General features: G+C 46.4%; 1 protein-coding gene across 4 annotated transcripts in view; it reads right to left on the bottom strand.

Moving 5' to 3' along the window:
- CLSTN1 (calsyntenin 1) overlaps window positions 1-22749 on the bottom strand; it is a 329531-nt gene extending 306782 nt beyond the window's left edge. For 2 of the 4 annotated variants that reach the window (XM_078642289.1, XM_078642288.1), the window contains exon 1: window positions 22362-22554. In XM_078642289.1, coding sequence (XP_078498415.1) covers window positions 22362-22419 — 58 coding nt within the window. In that variant the 5' untranslated portion in view covers window positions 22420-22554. Of the gene's footprint in view, window positions 1-22361 lie in introns of all 4 variants that reach the window. The other 2 variants (XM_078642290.1, XM_078642287.1) reach the window with 2 other exon arrangements.
- Between the last annotated feature and the right edge of the window lie 1396 nt (window positions 22750-24145).

The following is a 24145-nucleotide window of genomic DNA, read 5'->3' as shown; positions in this document are numbered from 1 at the left end:
CAAAGGTGAACTGCATCTAGCAAGCACTATAGTGTAATAATACAATTCCACTGGGACAAAGAACATGAGAAGCAGCGGACTGCATGAAGAAAAGGAAATATACATGTTGGCAATCTCGAAAATATATTTTCTAGAATATCGTGTATGCTGAATACCAAGGATAATAACATGAATTAAGACTCCATGGGCAAACCTAGAATGAAAAAAAATCATTAAAAAAAAAAAAGGTGGAAAATTGCCTGAAAGTTTACTCAAGTTAGATTTACAAGATAAGTGGTTTCATTGTCAATTTTGATTCAAGTCCCTGAACGTGTGGTGCCCTCTGAAAATGCACTGTTCAATTGCCTCTCAGGACTATTTTTATATGCAGAATTATTTTCATATTATTTGCTCATAATCTGACACTTTCCTTGTGTTGGAGCTACTTAAAACCTAGCATTTGATGAAAACCAACTCCCATTCTCAGCTACCCTAACGAAGACTTTTTGAAAAGGAATTAATGAAATAATGAGTGGCATATTCCTCTTTTCCAAAGCACAATGACAAACAAAAGACGACTACAAGGGGCTAAAGATATCCAACATGTGCGACAGAGCCACTGAACACAGCAATTACAGCATAAACATCGTAGTTATCAAACTTGCAACAACTGTTTTCCCTTACTTCACCACACCAGCTAAATATCTGGATTTTGTTTTCCTAGACAGCAAAGTCACTGCAACAATTAAAGTGAAAGGACAAAAAAAATTCGAACACACAAAATGAAATCGCATGAAAGTGGCAGAGATTCAAGATTCCATCTAAACCTTTACAAACATGTTAGCAGTGCCTTCACCACCACAAAAGGTATCTGAAGCAAAAGTACCAAAACTGTTAGCTAGTATTTCAGAACTTCCGCCCCAAACGCGTTTGTGGCGGACAACCTTCCTTTTGGACATAGAAAAGCATTCATTTCTCAGCCACTGCGATTGTTTTAAAAACATAATAGTCCATGGAATCGCTGCTCCTGAACGGTTGTTTTGCCCTGGATTAGGTCAGAGTGTTCCCTTGCACTTATGGTCGTGTGAGTGATCTCGATTACCACACAACACTGCAAAAAGAATATGTTCTACGTGTCACCTTACTGAACAAAAAGCGCTTTGCCCAAAACATACATTTTAAGTCATTTAGTAAACAGAGAAGGAAATCGAAGCTGGCACTTTCCAAAGTCAGTAATTTATTTATTTTATTTTTTATTTATTTATTTTAACGACTTGTAGAGCGCCTGGTGACCCGAAGGCATCCCCGCGCTGTAGTGATTTTGATATCCAGATGAGATGGAGGAGAAAAAAGGGGGGGACGTTATTTAGGGAATAGAAGTGTTTTCAATTTTTTTCTGAAAATAAGATAGCTGGGTTCCAGTCTGAGGGTGCGGGGGAGTAAGTTCCATCCGGTGGAAGCTTTCACAGAGAAGCGTCTGCCTCCAGTGCGTGTCTTTTTAAATTTGGGGATGTTGGCTAGATGTTCATTCTCGGACCGCAGGGATCTGGGAGCTTTATAAGGAGTTACCAGGTCGCTGAGGATCGGAGGGCCAGCTCCATTAATCAGTTTGTAAGCCGTGCACATGGCTTTAAATTCCACCCTTTGACACACCGGGAGCCAGTGCAGGGCCTTGATGGCAGGTTTAGCTGACACTCTGGAGGGAAGGTTCATGAGTAGTCGGGCTGCTGCGTTCTGTGTTCGTTGCATTTTAGTCAAGGTGGTCTCAGGGGCTCCCATGTAAACCATGTTACTGTAGTCCAACCGTGATAGTATTAGCCCTTGGACTAGGAGTTTCCTGGAGGCGGGCGGGAGTAGGGGAAGAATCTTGCGGGTGGTGCGCATAAGCCCAAAGCAGGTTCCTGCCGTTTTGGCCGCTTGTGTTTTCATTGAAAGCTCGGGTTCTAGCCAGACTCCTAGGGTCTTAATTTCTTTTTTCGGGGTGGGAATTTCTCCGAACACGTCTGGCCAGACTGATGGGGGGATGGTCACCCATTGCTTTCCCATGAGCATCACTTCGGTCTTTGACCCGTTTAATTTGAGTGATGATTCACACATCAAGCCATAGATTTCCGTAAGGCAATTTGCCAAATTGTCTGGGTGGTCGTCTAGTTGGGATAGGGAGACGACCAGCTGTGTGTCATCCGCGTAGCTCACTATTTTGATGCCGAAGGGTGTCACCACGTCTTCAAGGGGGGCCATGTAAGCATTAAAAAGCGTAGGGCTTAGAGATGATCCCTGGGGGACCCCACTCGTGAGGGGGAGGATGGACGAGTGGTGATTGCTGTCCCAAACCTGGAACGTGCGCCCGGCAAGGAAGGACTCTATCCACCTGAGCGCCATCCCGGTGAGCCCTGCTGCCGCCAGCCGCTGGAGGAGGACACGATGGTTAACTGTGTCGAAGGCTGCACTAAGATGCAAGTAATGCAGCCAACGTTTGTGTTCTCATGTCTGTTCAAAAGCATGTGCTTACTCCGATGTGGAAGTGTATGATCCAGCTAAGAACATATGCAAGTTCACATAAAGGCTGCCGACAATGTTGGACAGGTGAACAAAACGTAATCTGGGCCACTTCTGTGAGATATAGATAAATCGACAATGGCATTTGGCTGCTTAAAAAGAGAACACATATAACCCCCATAAAAAGCACTGGCAAAGCAAGTAGGTCTCGCCTTGCGGTACAACACTTTTATGCTATGCAACAAGGCTAAAAACAAAAAAAACGTTACAAAAAGAAGGTTTACAAAAAAAAAAACCACACAAAAAACGCCAAGACAAGGCTGCGGTGTCATTTTGTAGAGGCGTGCACCAACAAAATCAGAGCTTTTGTTTTAGATTTTTAATCAATGAACTTGTAACAGTAAATAAAAAATATTAAGTGGCAGAAAAAGGTTTACTTTGGAGGTGCAGGAGGAGCAATACTGAAGGTGGGGGGGGGAGCAACACAGAGGGTGTTGGTGGGTGGTAGCATCGCCAGTGAGGGCGGAAGCAACACAAAGGGAGCGGTTGGGTGGAGAAGCAACATGTGAGAGAGCAACTCTGAACAGGTGTGCGAAGCACACAATGAGAAAGCGGTGGGGGAAGTACACAGTGACAAGCACAACATTGAGGGGTGCAGGGAGAAGAACACCGGGAACAGACTGCAATACTAATGCAATGAGATAGAAGTACACAAAAGAGACAGCTGGCAAACACATTCAATCTCATGGGGTGCTTCACTGAAAAGAAAAATGTAGTGCTTGAGAAGAAGTAGAAGCATAGAAGCCTGCCAATCACAAGAGAGATGATATGCTAGCTATTCTCTATGGCGAGGACAATCGCAGGATTGACAAGCTGGGGCACGGCTAAGAGGCAGGCAAATAAGAGTGACAGGAAAACCAGCCAATGGGTACCAATAGGCGAGCTCCAGGCCTCTGGTATGTTGTTGATAAGTCCACAACAAGTCTCGCAACAGACAGCCCATGTGCTACCAAGTAGGCTAGAGTTAACGAGCCCAGCAAGAGTTTAATTTCAAGAAATGCAGATGAACTACAGCCCCACAAAAAAATGTAAGAAATTAAAACCTGAAGCTTCAGACAGAAAACATGCTAAAACAGATTCTGAGAATCAAAAGAGCGCAATAAAGGATTAGAATCCGTTACATAGAGGCATGGAAGTGAGGCGGACAAACCAACCACATACTAACAAAATAGTTAACAAAACATACATCCATGGAATTCAGAGAGCAACAAAAAAAACACAAATCAACACCAATCATGTAAACACAAGTGGGCAATAAATTGCTAGTGGATTTTTCAGGCAACAAGTAGACACTACACTTCAAAAAAGATCCTACTGCCATTACACTGAAGTTGGCCCATCCCCTCCATGCATCCCTGCCATGAGTTAGTATAAATTAAAAGTGCTGGTTTTCACCATCACAAGCATCATACAAGAGGCCCTCCTTTCTGGCATCAACAGCAGTGTCCTCTTCCCTAGCATCGGTAGCGTCTGGACTCATCATTGGCAAAAGGATAGAGAGTACTACCCCTGAGCACAAACTGCATTCTAAATAGGAAGGAGTTGGCCGAGTACCCATCACGTCTAGCCAGCTGGTGGAGTCCCACTAGGCAAGCAGCGGTCAAAGATGCTGTCTGGCAGGCCTCTGGGAGAGGTGCAGCTTGGATTTGACCGGTCAGGAATGGCAATAAACGGTGGCAGCAGCTTTCAGATTTTCGCTGATCCATCCGCAAATGCCCTCATTTGCCCGAGGGGTTGCTAGGGCAGTCGGCCCGGAGATGAACTAAATAGGGGCAACCTCACCTATTGGTAGCTTGGCTGCCTGGACACCCCTCTTGGCCGTCAACACATCCCTCCTGCCAGAAACATGTGATCCTAGAGGGAACTGGCCTTAACCAATCCAGGGCACAGGTACACAATATCAAGAGAAGGGCTTGGGACATCCGCTACAGCGAGAGTCCATAGCCTTACATTACACTGCCCAGGGGATGCTGCAGGGATTGGGAGGAGACCAGATAGGGCTGCCAAGTGGATACCTTATTAGGTGACTGGCATGTGGTTTTGGGGCACAAGTTTTATGCTGTGCCAAGCATCCTATATCTTGAGGTAGCAGGTGAGTTTGCTTTGTAAAGACAAATGGAACCACCCGGGTGAGGGGTGATGGCATGGAGTTTTATTTGTGGTGCCAAAGGCGGTCGCATTTTTAAAAATCTGTTTATTCACCTTTTTTGTTGTTGTTTACAAGTGCCCCATGCCACGGTTTACCTTTAATAGCATCCGGACCTTTCTTTAGAAAGGCTTGTCTAAAGAAAGGGGCGTGGCCTCTATTCAATGATTCAGCCATTGCAGGTTTGAGGTTAATAGAAATGTTTCTAGGTGCATTGTTGAATATTAAAAATGATTTTTTAACATATGGATTAGTATTTGAGCAATGTTGATACTTAAATTCGGACAAGACACCTAAGCTTTTTTCTCACTGCATCGCTTTCTCTGAATGTCAAGCTAAAGCCCTGCACTTGGGCCAGAAAGCAACTGGCCGTTGTACAGGATGATTCTATGCTTACCTGCTCCAACAGAAGTCCCACACCCTCCATTTTCTTCCTCTCTGAAATCCACCTTGTTTACTTTAAAGTAAAAAAAAACGGAGCAATCCTCCCAAACAACCTATGTTTTAGATAGCCTTGCAACGGTATACACTCACTACTATTGTTGTGCAGAATGTTTCACCAACAGCTCATCCTTTACAAACAAAGAAAGGCACGATGCAGAGACAAAACTGGTTGATGCCGGTTCTAATAGATGTGCCGACCCAAGAAGCAGAAAAGAACTGAGACTTTACAGCTCGCTCGCTATTCATCTAAAATGGTGCATTAGGTCTCATACCCAAGGATGAGACCTAGATGTGGCCTGTCAGTCATCAAGCAGAATGATAAACACTAACATTTGATCCTCTGGGTCAAACACTCTCAAAAGAAGCCACAAAAAAAGATACTTTTAGAAATATTTTTATTACAAAAGCAGAAATGTAAACTAGGAAAGAGGAGCACTTTATATAGCAACAAGACACAGAGCCAGCAGGTGAGAAAAGCGACAGAATGTAAATGGCTTTACAAGAACCCACAACAACAATACATCTGTACAAAAGAAGGAACACAACATCATAGTGGGATGTGGTAAGAAACTGTTAGCCAAGGATGGGTAGAAGAGGCGGTTTTGTGAACCTGACCGAATTGTACCAGGTAAGGAGCAAGCTTGAGGAGTGAATGAAAGATGTTAAGGAGTTTAGGCACACATGCCGAGACATCCTGCTGGTGTGCGCATTTGTTGGTTAGTCTTTTGGATTGACAAATTGGGTTTAAAAACGGACAGCTCAAACTTTGCTCAAGCGGAGGAGTTTTGTTTTTTTAGGGAACACAAATTATGAAGCGAATTCTGACAAGAAACAAACAGACATTCAGCTTAAACTTCTGTTCAAATTTATCACGCCGTTAACAATATACTACTCTTAGTCGTATAATAACGGAGAAAATACATTGCAAGGAATTGGACATCTTGTTTTCCGAAAAACGTACTGATGATTTTCAATGGAGAAACCCTACATTAAAGATTACTTGCACTAAAACACTTTGTTCCTTCCACTTGAAAAGGCCCAGTTAAACATACCGACCTCGAATCCGCGAAGGCTGAATACACATTCATAGGCACAGACTGGCAGGGGCTACACGCAGGCAAATAGAGCGGCCCATAAACACCGGAGGGGGCCCAGCACACCAGACACGTGTCTGTCATTAGTCACAGGAAACACCCCCTGCCATGAATCGAATCACTGCGTCAACAGCTCTGCCCTGAAGATCCGCTCAGGGTGTGCTGCAGGTACACGCGGTGCTAATGAGAGGGCGGTGCCCCGACAGCCCAAGGCCAAGGCCAAGGGGTGCCCGACCTCGTCAGAGATAAGACTCCGAGGACAGCAAAGGCTGGGCTACAGGAAATGACGGCTAACGACCCAATACACAGCACCTCTAATCCATTTAAAGACGCGTCTACTGTGCGTCAGGGAAAATCTGGCCAAGAGCCCATATTGGAATAGGCTCGTTTTTGGCATCCTGTGATTATGTAAATAAAATTACCAAAACATGGTTTCACTTCGGTTTCTAGTATTAACAGTAAAGGCCAGGTGTCATCTGGACCATCTTTCGTAGAGAGGCGATTTCAGACTAATTAACTTAATCTGCATGTGCTGGTTTGGCCAAACTATTTTTAAAAAGCAAACATGACGCAAGGGCCCATTCTCAGACCTCCACCTGGTCACATTAATTGTTCAAGTTGACCTGTACAGTATTACTCTTTGATAAGAAGATTTGAAAAAGTCCCAGGTTGATCAGAAGTAAATTCTAATGTTGAGCATATTATTTTTTTCTAATTTTTATATATGACCTGCTTTATATATTTTTCTCAATACAGATCAAAATATTTGATTGCATGATGCCTTTTATCAGAAGTGATGATTAATGGTGAGCTTAAAGGATTTGACAGTTTGAGGGGTTGAGACATGCCCAACTACTAAATAAGGAACATCCGTGTCTATTGGGTTAACACTGAAGAGAGTACAGGACACCTTGAGCTTTTCTTGTACAGGAGGCCCAGGACAGTCAGAAATGTGGAGATGTTGAACAGACCACCCTACCCTCAGATATCAGACCACCATGAACAGAACAGAATACGGATACAACCGAACATGGCTAGAATGTTAAATAGGAAATAAACGTGACAATATTACCCATGTCAGTGAACATTACCAGACTCAGTTGGGGAAATCAGAGTATGGACACAAGGGCCATGCAGTTGATGATTAAGGCAACATAAACAGAAAAAAACTGTTGAATTTGTATCAATCCTTGTTTCTCGACGAGGATACTGATTTTCGAAAACTTATAAATTCCATAAAATATGATTTTTAAAAATACAGGGAGTTTTTGCTTTCTTATAGAGAAAATATTTTAACACTGCACAAGCACATCATGAGCATCACCCTTTGACATGCATATAAAACATTTACAGCAGACAGTAGCACCAGCTTCGTTAGCATACACATGCATTGGGTGTTTGGCATAGGAAGTATCAGTAAAAGCCTCACTTGTATTATGCACGAAGTCTATTTACGAATCAGAAGCCAGCATTTATGAAGGGCAATGACACAAGAAAATGAAAAATATGGGCGGAGAGTGGGCGAGGCTTCATTTGCATACTTCAATACAGCATGCCTCGCAGAGCAGCGCTTTCACACTGACTAGGCTCGACCTAAATAGCTTTTAGGAGTCCTACAGAGAGGGAATTTAGTTCTAGTCCTATATTAGTAGACATGAGTACGTGTTTTGATTGGGCAGACACTGCATGCTTCCACTGGAAAATATGCTTCCCTTCCATGCAGCTATGATTATTTTGCTTGTTTATATAGGAGTACTATGGCTGCCTAGAGAAACCTCATTAACATGCATTAGTTGTCAAGCTTAAATGTGATTTAGCTCGACCTCCTTCAGGGAGAAATACATATGGCACTGTAACATGTTAGAGGGTCTTAGATAAGTAAATACATACATAATGGAGTTTGTTTTTCTCTGGGAGCAGCACAAATAGGAGGGCAATCATGAGGAATGTATTGTTTTCTAGTTCCAACAACAGCCCTTTCTTATATCATCATTAACTTTAAACTTCAGAGTGCAGTGGTGTGTTTGAGAGCAGTACAAGATGCCCAAGTCTATGCTAACCTATATACATTTTAGATCTGTTTTGACAGCGCAGCTGTTAGCCCTTACGTAAAAAAAAAATTAAAAGTTTTTTGAGAACTTCTGACAGGAGATCTTTGGCTTCACCCAAATGTGGGCTACCCAGTGTACAAGATTTGATGAGGCCAAAGTTGGGTTCTTCCACTGAAAAGAATGCTTTTATTGCACTTTTTGGCTTGTAGCAAAGCTTACATTGAATACAGCAGGACTGAGCTCAATGAGGTGGCAAGCAATTAGTCATGGCTAAAGGCCTGATCTGTTTATTATGTGTTATAGTAAAAGTAGAAGGCCTGACATTTATTGTGAAAAGCATATGTTAACATCAATTCATTTGAGAGAAGATGGTTATTATTCTGTATGAAAGCCTGCTGAGAATTATTTCATTACATGGAATCTCACAGATTACTGTACATGGATAGGGTTTTGATGTTTGTTACCCCCTGGGACAAACTGTCAATATAGCTTTGCTTGGGGGAAATTCTCATTAGTGCTTCTTAGGAGAGATAGTAGTTTACTTTGCCAATTGACATTTTTAATTATAGGACAGGGTGCCTTGTGATTTCCATGTTGGAAAGCTTACAGGCAAAACAATAGGCCCGAGTTGGTTATGGTGACGAGCTATAGCCCTGATTGGTGCACTGGGACACGTTATGTCAGATGTCATAAGCCTAATCTGCTTATTATGAAAAGTTCTGACAAAAGCTGAAGCTTAGTTATTGTGAAAAGCATTTAATAAAGCCTGCAGGCTTTTAACAGTGGGTTGATATCGCATAGTGTTACAGGCTATAGACCGGTATTTTGGGACATACATTCTCACTGACTACCATAGCAGCCAACTCAGGAGATTTTCACTGTGATGATTCCTGGTAGGCCCGATTGAGAGGGGTGAAATACTTATTTGAAAACTGTATTTTTCTACATATTTGTAATTATATAACTGTATATATGATGGTTGCCAGTTTATGTGCACTTGAATAAGCCTTTTTAGGTCTCGCGCCTGTGATTGGAGGGCGAAGAGACCTGCTGTCGCAAAGCGAGCCTATTGCGATCGTTTCAGCTTTCAAGGACTAACAAGACTTGGAGACAAGCACGTGAACACGCGCTCCGATTCCGGCAGGCCGTTCACACACAATGTATATGGACGCACAGAGACGAGACGAGACGAGAGCACACACACACACACACACACCTCCCCCCTACAAATAAGCCCCACTTACCGCCATTCTGGACTTCTGCAGCCTCCGCGGGACTCTCCCTCGGGCATGGGAGCCCCGCTCTCAGGCACTCCGTGGGCGCGTGCGCGGGCTTCCGAAGACGGAAGTCCCGCCCCACGGAAGGTTTCAGTTTCCTGACTACACTTGATTGAAATGTTGGCCCAACAAGGATCCTGCAAGGATGTGCGAGGCTCGCGCATTGCCATAACAGCCTGCCCGCCGCCTGGGTTTGCGTGACAGTGCGTGCGACAGGCGGGCCGGCCCTCCTCAACCGTGCAATGGACGCTTGATTACTCTGCGGGCACAGAAAGGAAGGAGAGCCCTCCCCCTGCTCGCCTGCTCTTTTCAATACAACTTTCTGCGGGGGCAGCGAGGGGACCCCGGCCAGAGGCAGCCGGGCTGTGCTGTGATCGACCTGCCGGGAGCAGCGCTCCCTCCTCCGCAAGATCCGAGCCTTTTGCACCCGGCGAGACCTGCTGCTTTTTGGGGTCCTTGAATTTCTCCCCGAAAAGCTGCCCCCACCTTCCACGGTCTCCAAAAAGGACTCAGCCTACATCGGCTGACCTCACGGGATCAACTCAGCAGAGGCGATCGCAGCCTAGATCTTCTGGTCTCTGCCGGGAGCAGATCACCGCTCGCGTGCCCCCTTCCTCTGCTAAGAGGATCTGTCTGGATCCGCTGACGAATCCCCGCCGCGTCAGAGCCGGTCTGCTGGTAGGATCTACGCGATCGAGTGTTCCCTTCCCGGGATCTGCTGCTCTCCCCTGGTTGGACCGGATGTACTCTTTCCGGATCTGATCTGACCTGAGCGTCAAGTCTGTGTGGTGCAGGTGAAGTCGGGGACGTATGAGCTGTGTGAATAATAACTGTGTCAGCCCCGTGCCTGAGGTGCATCATCAGAGCTGTGTGAATAATAACAGCTGTGAGCCCCGTGCCTGAGGTGCATCATCAGAGCTGTGTGAATAATAACTGCGTCAGCCCCGTGCCTGAGGTGCATCATCAGAGCTGTGTGAATAATAACTGCCGGCAGCCTCGTGCTGAGGTGCATCATCAGAGCTGTGCGAATAATAACTGCGTCAGCCCCGTGCATCATCAGAGCGGTGTGAATAATAACAGCTGTGAGCCCGTGGCTGAGGTGCATCATCAGAGCTGTGTGAATAATAACTGCGTCAGCCCCGTGCGTGAGGTGCATCATCAGAGCTGTGTGAATAATAACAGCTGTGAGCAACAGCATACTCTTGCACACACTCTCACTGCTCACCAATTCAAAGTTTGCTAAAAAAATTTATGCAACGCATTGTCATACACAATGCCAATAACTCAAACTTTAATGCTGCGAGACCTATTGCATTGTAAATGTTTGTTTGGTTATGGTGTAAAGCCAATGGCTACAGACCTTCTTGGTTCCTTAAGAAACGTTATGGAAGATTCCACAGGTTTAATCTATGTATTTTAAAACATTATGGCAAAGCCAGTAAGCTTGATATAAATATTGTGAAAAGAAATCAATAGGAATTTAGGGTGGATTGGTATTATTCCGTATTAAAACCTACAGAGTACTTTGTTACATGAAATTTCACAGATTACGATAGTTGGGAAAGATTTTGAGGTTTGTTATCCCCCCTGATAAACCAGAAGTATAGAAGATATGTACAGTGAGAATAACTGTTAAACCTTCTTAGGTGGAAGAGTATTTACTTTTTCAACTGTAATTTTGTATACGTTTAGGACTATGTTGGGTGGTTGGTTTTTGGAAAGCTTCGCTCAATACAGCAGGCTAGAGTTGTTTATTATGACAAGCCAATGGTAACAGCTAAAGGCCTGGTTGGTTCACTAGGAAAATGTGTTCCAGACGCCATTGGATCTGATCAGTTTATAATAAAGAGTGACAATAAAGGCAGGAGGTTGATGTATTTTACCATGTCACAAATAGGTTAAAGCCAATAGGCCTTAAAGGGTGTGTTATGTTTTTTGCACCATGTTAAAGATTGCAGTTGGGTATTTTCTGAACATGAAAGTTCACAGATTACCTTTGTTGGGAAGAATTTTGGTGTTGGCTACTCCTTTGACAAATCCTATGGTTAGACAATTTGCACTGTGATAATTTTTTCTAGATTACTTGCAGAAGGCCTGACGGGCTTAGTCGTCTGCAAGGCCCTGGTAATAAAAAATAATTAAATAGTAGATACTACCCTATATACAAATATAGATCTCTGAACAGAAGCAGAGGTTGTTTGAGTCAGCCCCTTTCTACCACTGGTGTGTTGGAGTGTAATTTACACTTTGCTACCTTCAATGACAGTGTACTGCATGGGGTGATGGTTCAGTACACATCAGTCACTGGCTCTCTAAGCCTGTGAAAGATGGCATTTTCTGATCACATGGACACATCAACAACAACGTAAAATAAGAAGTGTGATCTTCAGTGTCAGGGGTGGTTAGCCAGCCCTTTAGTTTTCAATTTCCCAATTTCAGAGTAACCCTTTTATTTCTTTGCTTCTCTTTTCCATTTTTCTAGCATACTAAAACTCGCCAGTCAGCGCTAACGAGCTGCCTGCCAGCTGTTCATTTATTCTGCAGTGCACCACATCTCGCGTAGCCACTTCCTCTAAACCAGATGAGCATTCCAACATATTAGCTCTAAAGCTAGCAACACACTATGTAGGAGTACCACTGCAAGACAGACACTGTGAGAAAGGACAAAAAGACTGGCAACCATAATTAGACATTCCTTCATCCTGCATGTCATGCAATGGACCCATAAACTACAGACATAGTTGATGGTTGATCACCCTGACGTGCACCTGTGAAGCAGGAACATAGACCATGATCAGAAAAAGTATTGTGGGTGGAAATGTAGAGAACTCTTTTTTAAAAATGGAGATTCAAGGTGGGATAGGGAGGGAAATAGAGAACAAGGCAATGCATCACTTTAGAGCAGATCGGATAAGTGCCAATGACACCTTCATGCACGGATTAAAAAGTGTAATTTTCTACTAACTCCCCTACCACATGTGGTCCCTCTAGCAGGTCCACCAAAGGATGCTAAAAAGTAAACAGTACACATCTACTCGTTCTAGAAGCTAAAACTAACCAATTATACTGTCTCCACACAGATTCCAGATTCAGCAGAAAAAGACCTGCAACCATCTGCAGCCCATTATGGCATGCTCTAGCAAATGAATTACTTGGTTGGTTGTAGGCAATTGCCAATGATTTCCCAAGATCATACTGCTACAACTTGCAACATTACCCAACATAGAAAGTGCCAATGTGCCCAGACAGAAAGAAAAGCAGTTTGTACTTTGAAGAATTCTCTTCTATTATTTAGTTACATCAAGATGGAACAGTGTTTCTCTCTACAGTCATCTTGACAAGGTGTTTAACCCCCAGTTCATACATTTCTGGCCACACATCCGAATGCTGGTTTAAGTTATACCCATGTTACAAATCTCAGTTTATTAAGCGTGTGCTGGCATTCTGTCTTCTCCCTATTTTGGAGACCAGCCCAACATATGGCAAAACTACACTGCTTAATTCACATATTTCTATAGAAACTAATATTCCACCATTAGTTTATACTATTCGTAATCACTCAAGTTCATAAAGCACAATTTGGCCAATAAGAAACTTCACACGCCTTGAGACCTGTATTATTAAATCGACTGGCTTAAGAGTACCAATTCATCAGGTTGTCTGGAATTTCATGATAGTAGTTCATAGAGCATAAGAGTGATATTTAGAGTTTCTAGGAAACAAATGCTTAATTGGCAAACTCTGGACTCCATTAAAATACCTTGGCACATACCCTCAGAAGAGCCTAAAAGCTAAATAAATATAGAATATGTGCACCTGTAATTACAGTTGGAGCACCTACGCATTGAAATTCTCAGCATAAAAGATAAAAGAGCGTTTACCCAACAGAGAGGTCACATCTGTTATTCTCGGTTCACTGGCATTCCAATGATCATGGACACAGGGAAAAGAAGTATCATAAAAGGAGGCTCCAACACCAAGATAGGCCAAGGTTATATAACTTACACAGAATGAACCCAGACAGTATTGTTTCTCCTGTACGACAGCCAAGACAGAATATGTCTCAGTTGGCTTCACTTTATGCTGCCACATAAATGCTAACACGACAAGATCCCATGCAGATTTCTGTGAGAATCCCATTGATTGAATCAACAGGGAAGAAGCCGGTAGTCTCTAGGCCAGTTTCATTTTTTTTTGTCAAATCTGTTTATTAGCATTTTCATAGGTTCAAAGCACATTACAAATCAATCATCATAACACGGCAGTCCAGGCACATCAGTCCATCATTCAGACACCACATATCAAGACATATTATAGGCACGAAGGCACACTGACAGCGTCTTATAAGCAAGGGGTGTGTGCTCAGGGCTGACCGGTGCATGGAGTGTCTAGCCCGGTAGTCTCCAGGTTAGTTCATGACGGTCTTTTAATTTAGTCCTGCACAGTAACATGCTCACAGGGTGGATCCCTCCAGTATGGACCTGCACATAGAAATGACATTTGTCTAGCAACTGTAGAAACGTAAACAGTAACGGCAAAAACCACAGGCACTTGTGTATGCTGATCCTCTTCCCACCCCAGGCCCCCCCTCCCCCAGCATGCGCACCTCCCGCCCGCAAGCAGACACGCATCGCAAGCCTGCATGCCCAGAGGCTGACGGACAGCATGACAGATTACCTGGTCAGAAGACAGCCCGTGAAACGCTCCAACCCCCCAATAGCATACACCTAAGTCGCTGCAGCATCTGAATCACCAGCCCCCCCTGGCAGCTGAAAGGCATTAAGCATGCGTTCCCATTGGTCCGCCATAGGTACTTTAAGGAGCCCCGTCGTCTCCCCCCTCCGTATGGCCACCCATTACGCCCGGGCCCACGCCCGAAGTGAAGAGACCCACGCCTGCGCCACAGGCGGTTCGCGCGCCTTCCACCGCCTAGTGAGGAATAGCTTCGCCACCACCAGTCCCAAGTCTAAAAACCGAGAAGATTCTGAAAGGAAAGGGTGGTCCAAAGGAGAATCCAAGACTATACCAGTCTTCACGTGGTTTTTGTAAGGGAAACACACTCAAAAAAACTCTGGACCTCTTGAGTTTTAAACAGTAAAGTCTTTAGGGGGATAGTGGGTGTGTTTACAGCAATTCTTTATATCATTAGGCTGAATCCTGGCTCATATGGATTAAGTAAAAAAGTCAATTTTTATGTAGAAAAATGCTTTTTTATTAATTTTAGTAAAAACGAACAGCCGACACGTGTTTCGCCCCCTATGGCGATTCGCGCCAGGGCTTTTTCAAGGCTATTTACATTACAGTTTGCTCATTGTAATTCTTCATCGTTATTTGTACTGTTTTCCAAGCAAATATCCAGTTTTTCAAGATATAGATTTGTGAGGGAAAATCCCTAGGTTTCGTAGTCGGTAGCCTGCAGGTTATGAAAACCGAGAAGATGCCTTATCTTTAGGCAGTCTCTTGAAGTGATGCAGGATGTACTCGGGCCAATTGAAGGGAATGACGCGGCCTGTGCATACCCTAAGCATCTCACTGATCGCATTCCAGTAAGCACCCAATCCTGGGCAGCTCCATAAGAGATGGAGAAGTCCCGCGTCCAGTTCATCGCATCTGGGGCAGGACGCATCAGAACGGTGGAAATACCTATTGATGAGGCTCGGTGTAAGGTAGGCCCTGTGAACGACGAAGAGTTGTTCTGGCGAAAGCGCATATTTCGGGGGATGCGTACCGGGCTTTTAAGGATTCTTTCCCACTCCTTGTCAGCCAGCGCCCGTCCCATGTCTTGCTCCCATTGTGGCTCTGAGCGGGGTCAAACTGGTCGCTGTGTGGACCCTAAGCGACTCAGCGAACCAACGGACCTGATGCCTGCCCCTCCCCATTACGTGGAGATACTGCATGGTTAAGTGCTGCTCAGGCTCCGTCAACAAGTCTCCCCATCTAGCCGTCATCTTTGCTACGAGGGATCGATGCAATAGGAACCCCCCAGGAGGCAGTCCGTCCTCAGACACCAGCGTCTCATAGGCCACTAGCGCCCGTCTCTGAAAAGGTCGCCTAATGTTTGGACATCCGCCTCCCCCCACTGCTCCAGCACGGGGCGCGTGAGAACCCCCTCGCCCCCCGGAGAGCCCTCCAAGGGTATAGCTGGCACGTATGGGAGAGCACCGCTCGTGTGAGGAACAGGGCTCTACGAAAGCACCTATACGCCACTGCCAGCAGTGGCAGAGTGGGCCTCTCAGGCGCCGCCAACGGATGGAAGAGCCTGGTGACGCAACCCAAAGAGTACGGCGGCTCAGTCGTAGCAGTGTCCTCCCTACTCCTATCTGCCAGCCAGCGGGCGATCCATTGAAGCTGCACAGCCAGATAGTAATGCTCAAAGCAAGGGGCAGCTAGCACTCCCCTATACGTCAGCAGTCTCTAGGCCCGTTTCATGATGGGCCCGGGTGGCATATCAAAATTGAGAATGCAGCCCAAAAACCATATTGGTGCCCCATTCATTAAACAGGTTATATCTGACCAAATAGGCTTCCTCAAACAAGAAAATCAACAAGCTGACATGACACATCGGATACTGAAAGTCACATGAGCTTCAGAAAAACTGTGGACAAACGACTTTTGGCATCCAACAGACAGGTTCATGAGAATTTGTAGTACATTTAAAGATCTACCTGGGTTTTCTCTAAATGTAAGGCAAGATTGTTGGCCAGAGCATGGGCTCCCAAATGATAAATTACCACAACTAGCCAAATGCTGCATCTCGGACGAACATACGGTCTGCAAAAATGAGGGTATGTATTTAGTACTTAGCTAGGTGGAAATATGTCACTCCCCAACTTCAGTAGCAAAAATTGTTTATGATTATGTTAAAGAGTAGGGGCCAGGCACTTATTCTAGTTCAACTCTATAGTTGCTATTTATATACTTCGAAACTATGCCATTCCCATGAAGTCTGACGTGCAATCAAATGTCACGATAACTCTTGATAATGATAAGATATTAGCCAATTACAGAGACTGCCACCCCACATTTTAATTCAGTTATGTTCTATCCACCTTATTAAAGCTTTTCATTAAAAATAGAGTGAGAAGAGTTTTGACAGCAGCACAGTATGGAGAATCATGCTGCATTCAAAGAGCCTTGGTCCATTACATGATATCCTTCTCTTCAGTATTATATTAGCTTAGTGTATTTATGACCGTACAATATGGCAAGCTTGCGAGTCTTGCCATTGCTTTAACATATTCCCTTTGACTCTTCAGTGAGCAATCTTGATTTTAGAACATTTTACTACATTTCAGCCTGAAAATGTTAGCGAGGACATTCTCCAACACAGTTTCATGAAGGATCCCACTGTTGCCTATTAACTCAATATGGTACCGATCTAGCCACCCAACACAAAACCCTACTAAGAGAGATGTGGAAACATCCTAGATTCTGCCTATGTTGGGGCCTACCATGTACAGTTAGATGCTTGGAAGGCCAGCAGTCTACTTGGACCACTTATCCAGGTACAGTGAGAAAACGTCTAACAAAAAGGGCCAAAAGGTTCAGGGCAGTGTATAGGACGTTAATATTTTAAAAGACAGGGAAGTACTTCCTAAACTAATTTGGGCTAAATATAGAGACTTACAAGGTGGATTCAGTGAAGAGGCAACAATTCTAACAGTACTCAGTTCACATCCAGGTATGGTTTCAAATGGCCCTTTTCAGAATTAACTGAACTGAGTGGTGCAAAAAGTAGGGGGGTGGGATCAAATTGCACTTCATTCGCACACACGCATTTCTTAAGAAGCATAACATAGAACTTTACAAATTGTTGCAAAATAATACGACCTTATTTTTAACTAAAAGGATTAAACGAATTGAGTTTCTGGTTCACTAGGCCATAACACTTATTAAAGGTCCAAAATTACGCCACACCTCTGTTACTACTATAATTAGGAGACAACGTGAGCACAAGTTAAAAATACTACTCTCATTAAACATGAAATGCACCCAGGAAAACAAATACATTTAACCCTCCGAACATGCGGTTGGCTGATTTTTGTCTTTTCATATAAAGCCTCTACTTAAATAAAAATGAAGTCATCGAACTGCACGATAACATATTTCAAAGACAGAAGCTTCTAGAAATCAGCATTAAGGTGAAAACAAATAGTGGGTGGTGTGAAGGTTCTTAGTCGACGCACTCGTGAGAGGGCTGACTATGTGAAGAATCTCAAGGTTCAATCACACCCTCCTCCAGGATTCGAAGCTTACACATAACGAGCGGTGCGATTACCCAGTAATTAACCGTAGCCGGAGGGTAGGAAAATGCAGCAAACTAGAACCACATCCACCTAGCACAAGCTATTCTTCAGGCGAGAGAAAAAAGGCGGAGAGGTGCCAAAAAGACGGATAAGGGCAAAAAACATATACGACGCAGCACCCCCCACGTTCCGCAAACCCACAGAAGTACTGCTAAAACATGCATCAGATTGAAAGGAAGAGCGGAAATATTTAATAAAATTGCACCTATGCTTCTTTATGCAAGGCTGAGCTTGAATCTTAAAAAATAAGACGTTTGTGTATTCGTTTGACAGACGTCTGAGCAGCAGCGTGGGCGTTATAGCACTGTGTAGCTGCTGCCTTGAAATAGATGTACCCGCTAAATATTCCTGCGAGGGACGCGGGTATTTTTACTTTTGCCGTGAAAGACGAGCAGTGTGTCGACAAACTAAATAAGGGACACAAATGAACAGAATCAAATAGGGAACCATTTAAAACAGGCTCCGGCCAACCTCTGCTTGAGGGTGCAAGGTGAAAGGGGACATTTTATTTGAGAAGCACGATCGAGTGAGTGCCTCCAGAAATCACGATCCCCTCCCATGGGAACAAAGATACAATGATGTCAGCAGCAGAAATGCCCTCCTCCCATTCACGGGGAGAATTTGCATTTTTATTATGTTACCTGGTCTCACCCTCCGCAATCAATCACCAGCTTTGTTTTAACGTTGTGTGGAGACACCGATTCTAAAGGGAACCTCTGTCACGTACAGCTGGGGCAGAGGTGTGGAATTTTCAGGACAAAACGTATCCACGAAGCGACAGAAATGTATTCAGAGGAAGCCCTGCAATGCGTACAAAGGGGAGAATCAATCAATAGAACGGAGCGGTAATCAGAGGGAGGACGAACGCCAAAACAGGGTACAGAGACTCGAAAAGCGACCACCAAGCTGACAGCGCCTCGTGTATTCAACCATGTAGAGATGGGCTAAAAAGAGCCCAAAGGCGGCTAGGCAACCTTCATCCAAAGATTCAACTATCACGGGAAAGTGATAGGCCTTTCACTCAAGGCATACCGTCCATCACAGACAACAAGGGTTGCTTATTCGCCCAAAATAGACGTGGCAATCGCCAGTTATCACATTAAGTAGAAAATGGCCAAACTCAAGAGAAAGCCAGTCTTCAAACTGTACAAAGGTCCATATAACGCACATCATATGGTGTAGAGGGCAGGCCATCATAGAACAACCACCCGTCACATGGAACAGACGTCTGAACACCATCCAGCCAAAACATCCATAACAGGGGTCAAAGGATGGTTCCATCAGCCGAGATAAAACAGGACACTCGCCCATTACCTGGAGCACAGTAAAATGACCACAGAATAATATAAGGGGTCACCATATGGACCAAATGGTTTGTCTTTGTTACAGGACAAACAACTGTGTGCAATAAAAGAGTAAGCAAATGTGAGCGGACATAACCATGCACCAACTTATCACTCAGAGCAGAGACTATACCATCAACTAGATTGGTTGCTTGATGATTGTTTCGCCCCAAAGTAGAGATCTTTGCCAAGGACAAACGTCACCAAAAACAGTGGACTGGTCAATTACCTACCACCTGTTATCTCGAGGACTAGAGACTGCTCCATCAATGAGCAACATAACAGATAACTACTTATTGTAAACAGTAGAGGCTAGTCCATCACCCAATGCAAGCAATGTAACTTCCTATTATACTTAACACAGACCTATCCATAAACCTGAACATGATCACATGGCAAAGAAGCATGACAACATTTAAGGCCAAAAACCTATTGCATGAAACAAGAGGTCGCCCTCTGCGAGTGTGAAATACACCCCCAGCCCCTGCTGTCCCCTTGACAGCGAGCACAACAAGGACCACTGCAACCACGGTTAAGAAATGAATGCAACCTGAAAGGCATGCATTAAACTGGACGTTTAATAACACACCTTCCATCTGTAGGCATGATAAAGACAAAACAACGGATGACATTCTAGGTCAGATTATGCAAGAGACACTGTCTTCTTCAGCATAGTATGGTACCAAGTAAAAGAGGTATTATGAAGGCAGACAGCATGGAATTTACAAGACAACACACACAGTGAAGACCTATGAGGGAACCCTGCAAGTATATAGAATTGCAATGGAGTGTGGGATGCATGCAAACAGGTTGCTCATGGATGAAGCACAGAGGTCATATGCAGGGGAATGACATTTGTCATCGAGTAAGACATACCTGTCAAGAAAGGGGAGCAGACACGAGGGACAAACCGGTAATCTGAAAGCAGAGGTGCAAGGGAAAGATTGGTCATCCATCGGGAAATGAGGGACACACTGGTCATCCATATGGGGGGGGGTGGGAGTAGACGGGGGAGGAATGAGGAAAACACCCGGTCATCCATATTCGTAGGTACAGTGTTCCTCCATATAGAGGGGTGTACACACTGGTCATCTTGTAGGGTGACAACGGACACTGCTCATCGAGTGGGGGAGGGACGCTGCTCATTCCAGGGAGGGAGGAGTGGGCACGCCGCTCATCCATATGGGAGGGGGGCGCACGCTGCTCATCCATATGGGGGGGGTCCACGCCGCTCATCCATATGGGGGGGTCCACGCCGCTCATCCATATAGGGGGGGGGTGGCACGCCGCTCATCCATATAGGGGGGGTGGCACGCCGCTCATCTATATGGGGCAGATGGCATGCCGCTCATCCATATGGGGCGGGGGCGGCACGCCGCTCATCCATATGGGGGTGGCGGCACGCCGCTCATCCATATGGGGGTGGCGGCACGCCGCTCATCCATATGGGGGTGGCGGCACGCCGCTCATCCATATGGGGGTGGCGGCACGCCGCTCATCCATATGGGGGTGGCGGCACGCCGCTCATCCATATGGCTGTGGCGGCATGCCGCTCATCCACAGGGGGGGGGGGGGGAGGGCGGCCTGCCGCTCATCCATATGGGGGGGGGCGGCATGCCGCTCATCCACATGGGGGGGAGGGCGGCATGCCGCTCATCCATATGAGGGGGGGCACGCCGCTCATCCATATTGGGGGGGGGCACGCCGCTCATCCATATTGGGGGGGCGCCGCTCATCCATATTGGGGGGGGGCGCCGCTCATCCATATTGGGGGGGGACGCCGCTCATCCATATTGGGGGGGGGGGACGCCGCTCATCCATATTGGGGGGGGGACGCCGCTCATCCATATTGGGGGGGGGGGGGGGGGGACGCCGCTCATCCATATTGGGGGGGGACACCGCTCATCCATATTGGGGGGGCACGCCGCTCATCCATATTGGGGGGGGCACGCCGCTCATCCATATTGGGGGGGCACGCCGCTCATCCATATTGCGGGGGCACGCCGCTCATCCATATTGGGGGGCACGCCACTCATCCATATGGGGGGGGCACGACGCTCATCCATATGGGGGGCACGACGCTCATCCATATGGGGGGGCACGCCGCTCATCCATATGGGGGGCACGCCGCTCATCCATATGGGGGGCACGCCGCTCATCCATATGGGGGGGCACGCCGCTCATCCATATGGGGGGGCACGCCGCTCATCCATATGGGGGGCACGCCGCTCATCCATATGGGGGGGCACGCCGCTCATCCATATGGGGGGGCACGCCGCTCATCCATATGGGGGGGCACGCCGCTCATCCATATGGGGGGCACGCCGCTCATCCATATGGGGGGCCACGCCGCTCATTCATATGGGGGGCCACGCCACTCATCCTGGGTTGGTTGGGTTGTACACTGCTCATCCCGGGTTGGGGGGCACGCCGCTCATCTGCAGGACGAATGAGGGGCCACACAGCTTATCCGCAGGGTGAGAAGACATTGGTCATCCTGCATGGAGGAAACACTGGTCATCCCGCAAGGAGGAAACACTGGTCATCCCGCAAGAGGGAGACACTGGTCATCCCGCAAGAGGGAGACACTGGTCATCCCGCAAGAGGGATGCGCTGGCCAGCCATGGGGGGGGGGTCGAAGGGGACCCTGGTGTGACATGATAGGGGGGGTGGGGAACACATTGGTCATCCATGACACACTAGTCATCCATGGAGGGGGTTATCCATTGGGAGGGGGGTAAAGAACACACTGGCCATGCATGGCAGGGTGAATGGCACACTGATCATAAGTGAAGAAGTGGGGGAGCTCACTGCTCATCCGTGGAGGAGATGATGTACGATGGAGAAGCGGGGCACACGTGATATACGGGGCGTTGCGTGATATGATGCTTAACCACTGGGGCACACTGATCATTTTGGGAAACAAACATGATTTCCATTATCAAGCTAACTGGGCCTACGTAGGATGGAGTGACGTTGGTTGCCACCGCGCATTATACATTTCATCTTTGTTTGCTTTGGTCCTTCAAAAACACTCCTGCCTGCAATGTAATCAAATTGGAAAATATGTCCAAGGCTAGAACAGAGTCAAAATAAACCCCACAATAAAAACATGATGCCTTAGGTCCGTCTCACATCATCTTTCTTCCCCGCCCCTCTCACCTCGGGCGGCCCAGGCCCCGCAGAGCATCCCGAGCAGGAGCAGAAGTGGCCGCGCCATCTCCGCGGTCCCTCTGTGCGGACGCTGACGCGGGGGCGCGCTCTAAGCCCCGGTGTCTTTGCAGCCGATGGTCCCTGAACTCCCAATCTTCTCAGATCCGTATGTCTCCCAGTTTCAGTGCTGCTCGCCCCCTTCGGTTGCCTGACGCCCGTCCCCCGGCTCTCCGTGCCTAATACTCCGCTCCCCTCAGCTCTCGGCTCCTCCTCATAGATGATCTAAGATGGCGGCAGCTTAGCTCTCGCCCCAATCTCTCTTCAGAGTAGCGCCGCGGTATCCAGGGGCGGAACTCCTGCGTGTGAAACCAAACAGGTCGAGCCGCAACGCGAAAATAGATTGGCCGGTGGAAGGAAGCAGAGGCGGAGCTCGTTCAGTAACTAGCAGATCCTCCCATCGGTGCCGTGGACGCTATCGTGGGAAAACCAAATGAATGCGTTAGCCATGTTAGAGCCAGGCCATTCCCCTTGTATTACATTGTAGCGATGTAGCCTGACCTCAAGATGGTCGTCCTACGGGTTTGCCTCTCTTCAATAACGCCCCTTGGTTGTTACATTATTGTTCCACGCCCTGTTTCTGCGCTGGAAGATTTGTGATTGGAGGTGACAGGTCCGATTCGCGTTGCGAGTCGTAGGGGTTTCATGAAAAGCATCTGAGTGCTACATTGTGGCTCTGTCTGTGTAAATCGTGGAATGAGGGATGTAAATTACTTGGCCAGGGCTTGATCGCAGAGGTGACAACACTTACATAGCTGTCAAGGTTTCAGGTTGCTTATGTGCAGTGGCGGCTGGTGACATTTGAAAGTGGTGTGGCGTAAAACAATTGTCGTAGTTCACTGTGGCGAGCAAGCATAGCTTGCAAGCCTGAACTACCTCTGGGGGGGTTCGGTGGGGTTCCCTTTGAGAACATTTAGTAAAAAGAGTGGGCAAAGGGTGCATTTTCAAGCAATAATGAGAAGAACAGACTGAATTGGTGATGAAAATAACGGAAACAAAAATGAGATAAAGAGAAGGGTGTAGGGTGAGTCCTGCAAGCGATGGACAGGTAATGTGTCCGGTCAAAGATCTACAAATAGGGACTGAAGAAACAGTGTGATGAACACAGGCAGGCGCAGGGGTGATGGACCGACAATGCGACCAGGCAGGTAGGTAAGTGATGTACAGATCTCGTTTCATTCAATAGAACAGGAAGAGACAGATGGGTGATGGAGGTACAATGTTTGTAGGAATAGAGAGTGTATCAGGCACGTAGACTGTAGGTCAAACACTGTCCAAATAACAAAGGCACAGCGGGCATTGGAGGAAGACAAGCTCTGGGCATCACAACCTTAGAAACACTGCCCCAATAACAAAGGCACAGCGGGCACTGGAGGAAGAAGAGCCTGAGCATCGCATTTTCACAACTGCACACTGCGCCAATAACATGGGCAGAGTGGGCACTGAAGGAACAAAAACCCAGGACATCACAACCTCACAAATACCGCTCCATCCATTAACAAGGGCAAAATGGGCATCGGATATATACTGACCCTGGGCAATGCAACCTTAAAGAGGCGGTGCTTGTATTAAGGATAGAGCAGGCACACAAACAAGAATGACTTGTACATCGCACCGCACACCCCCTGTCCCAATAATAAGGATAGAGCAGGCACGGCAGAAACACGGGACCCACATCTCTAAAACACTGCCCCAGTAACAAAGATGTGACAGTCACACAATGCCCCGACTATCAT

Source organism: Lissotriton helveticus, chromosome 5_1 (genome assembly GCF_964261635.1).
Source record: "Lissotriton helveticus chromosome 5_1, aLisHel1.1, whole genome shotgun sequence".
Taxonomy (NCBI): Eukaryota; Metazoa; Chordata; class Amphibia; order Caudata; family Salamandridae; genus Lissotriton; species Lissotriton helveticus.
Note: the sequence above shows the minus strand (reverse complement) of the source record. Positions and strands in the feature narration are given on the sequence as shown.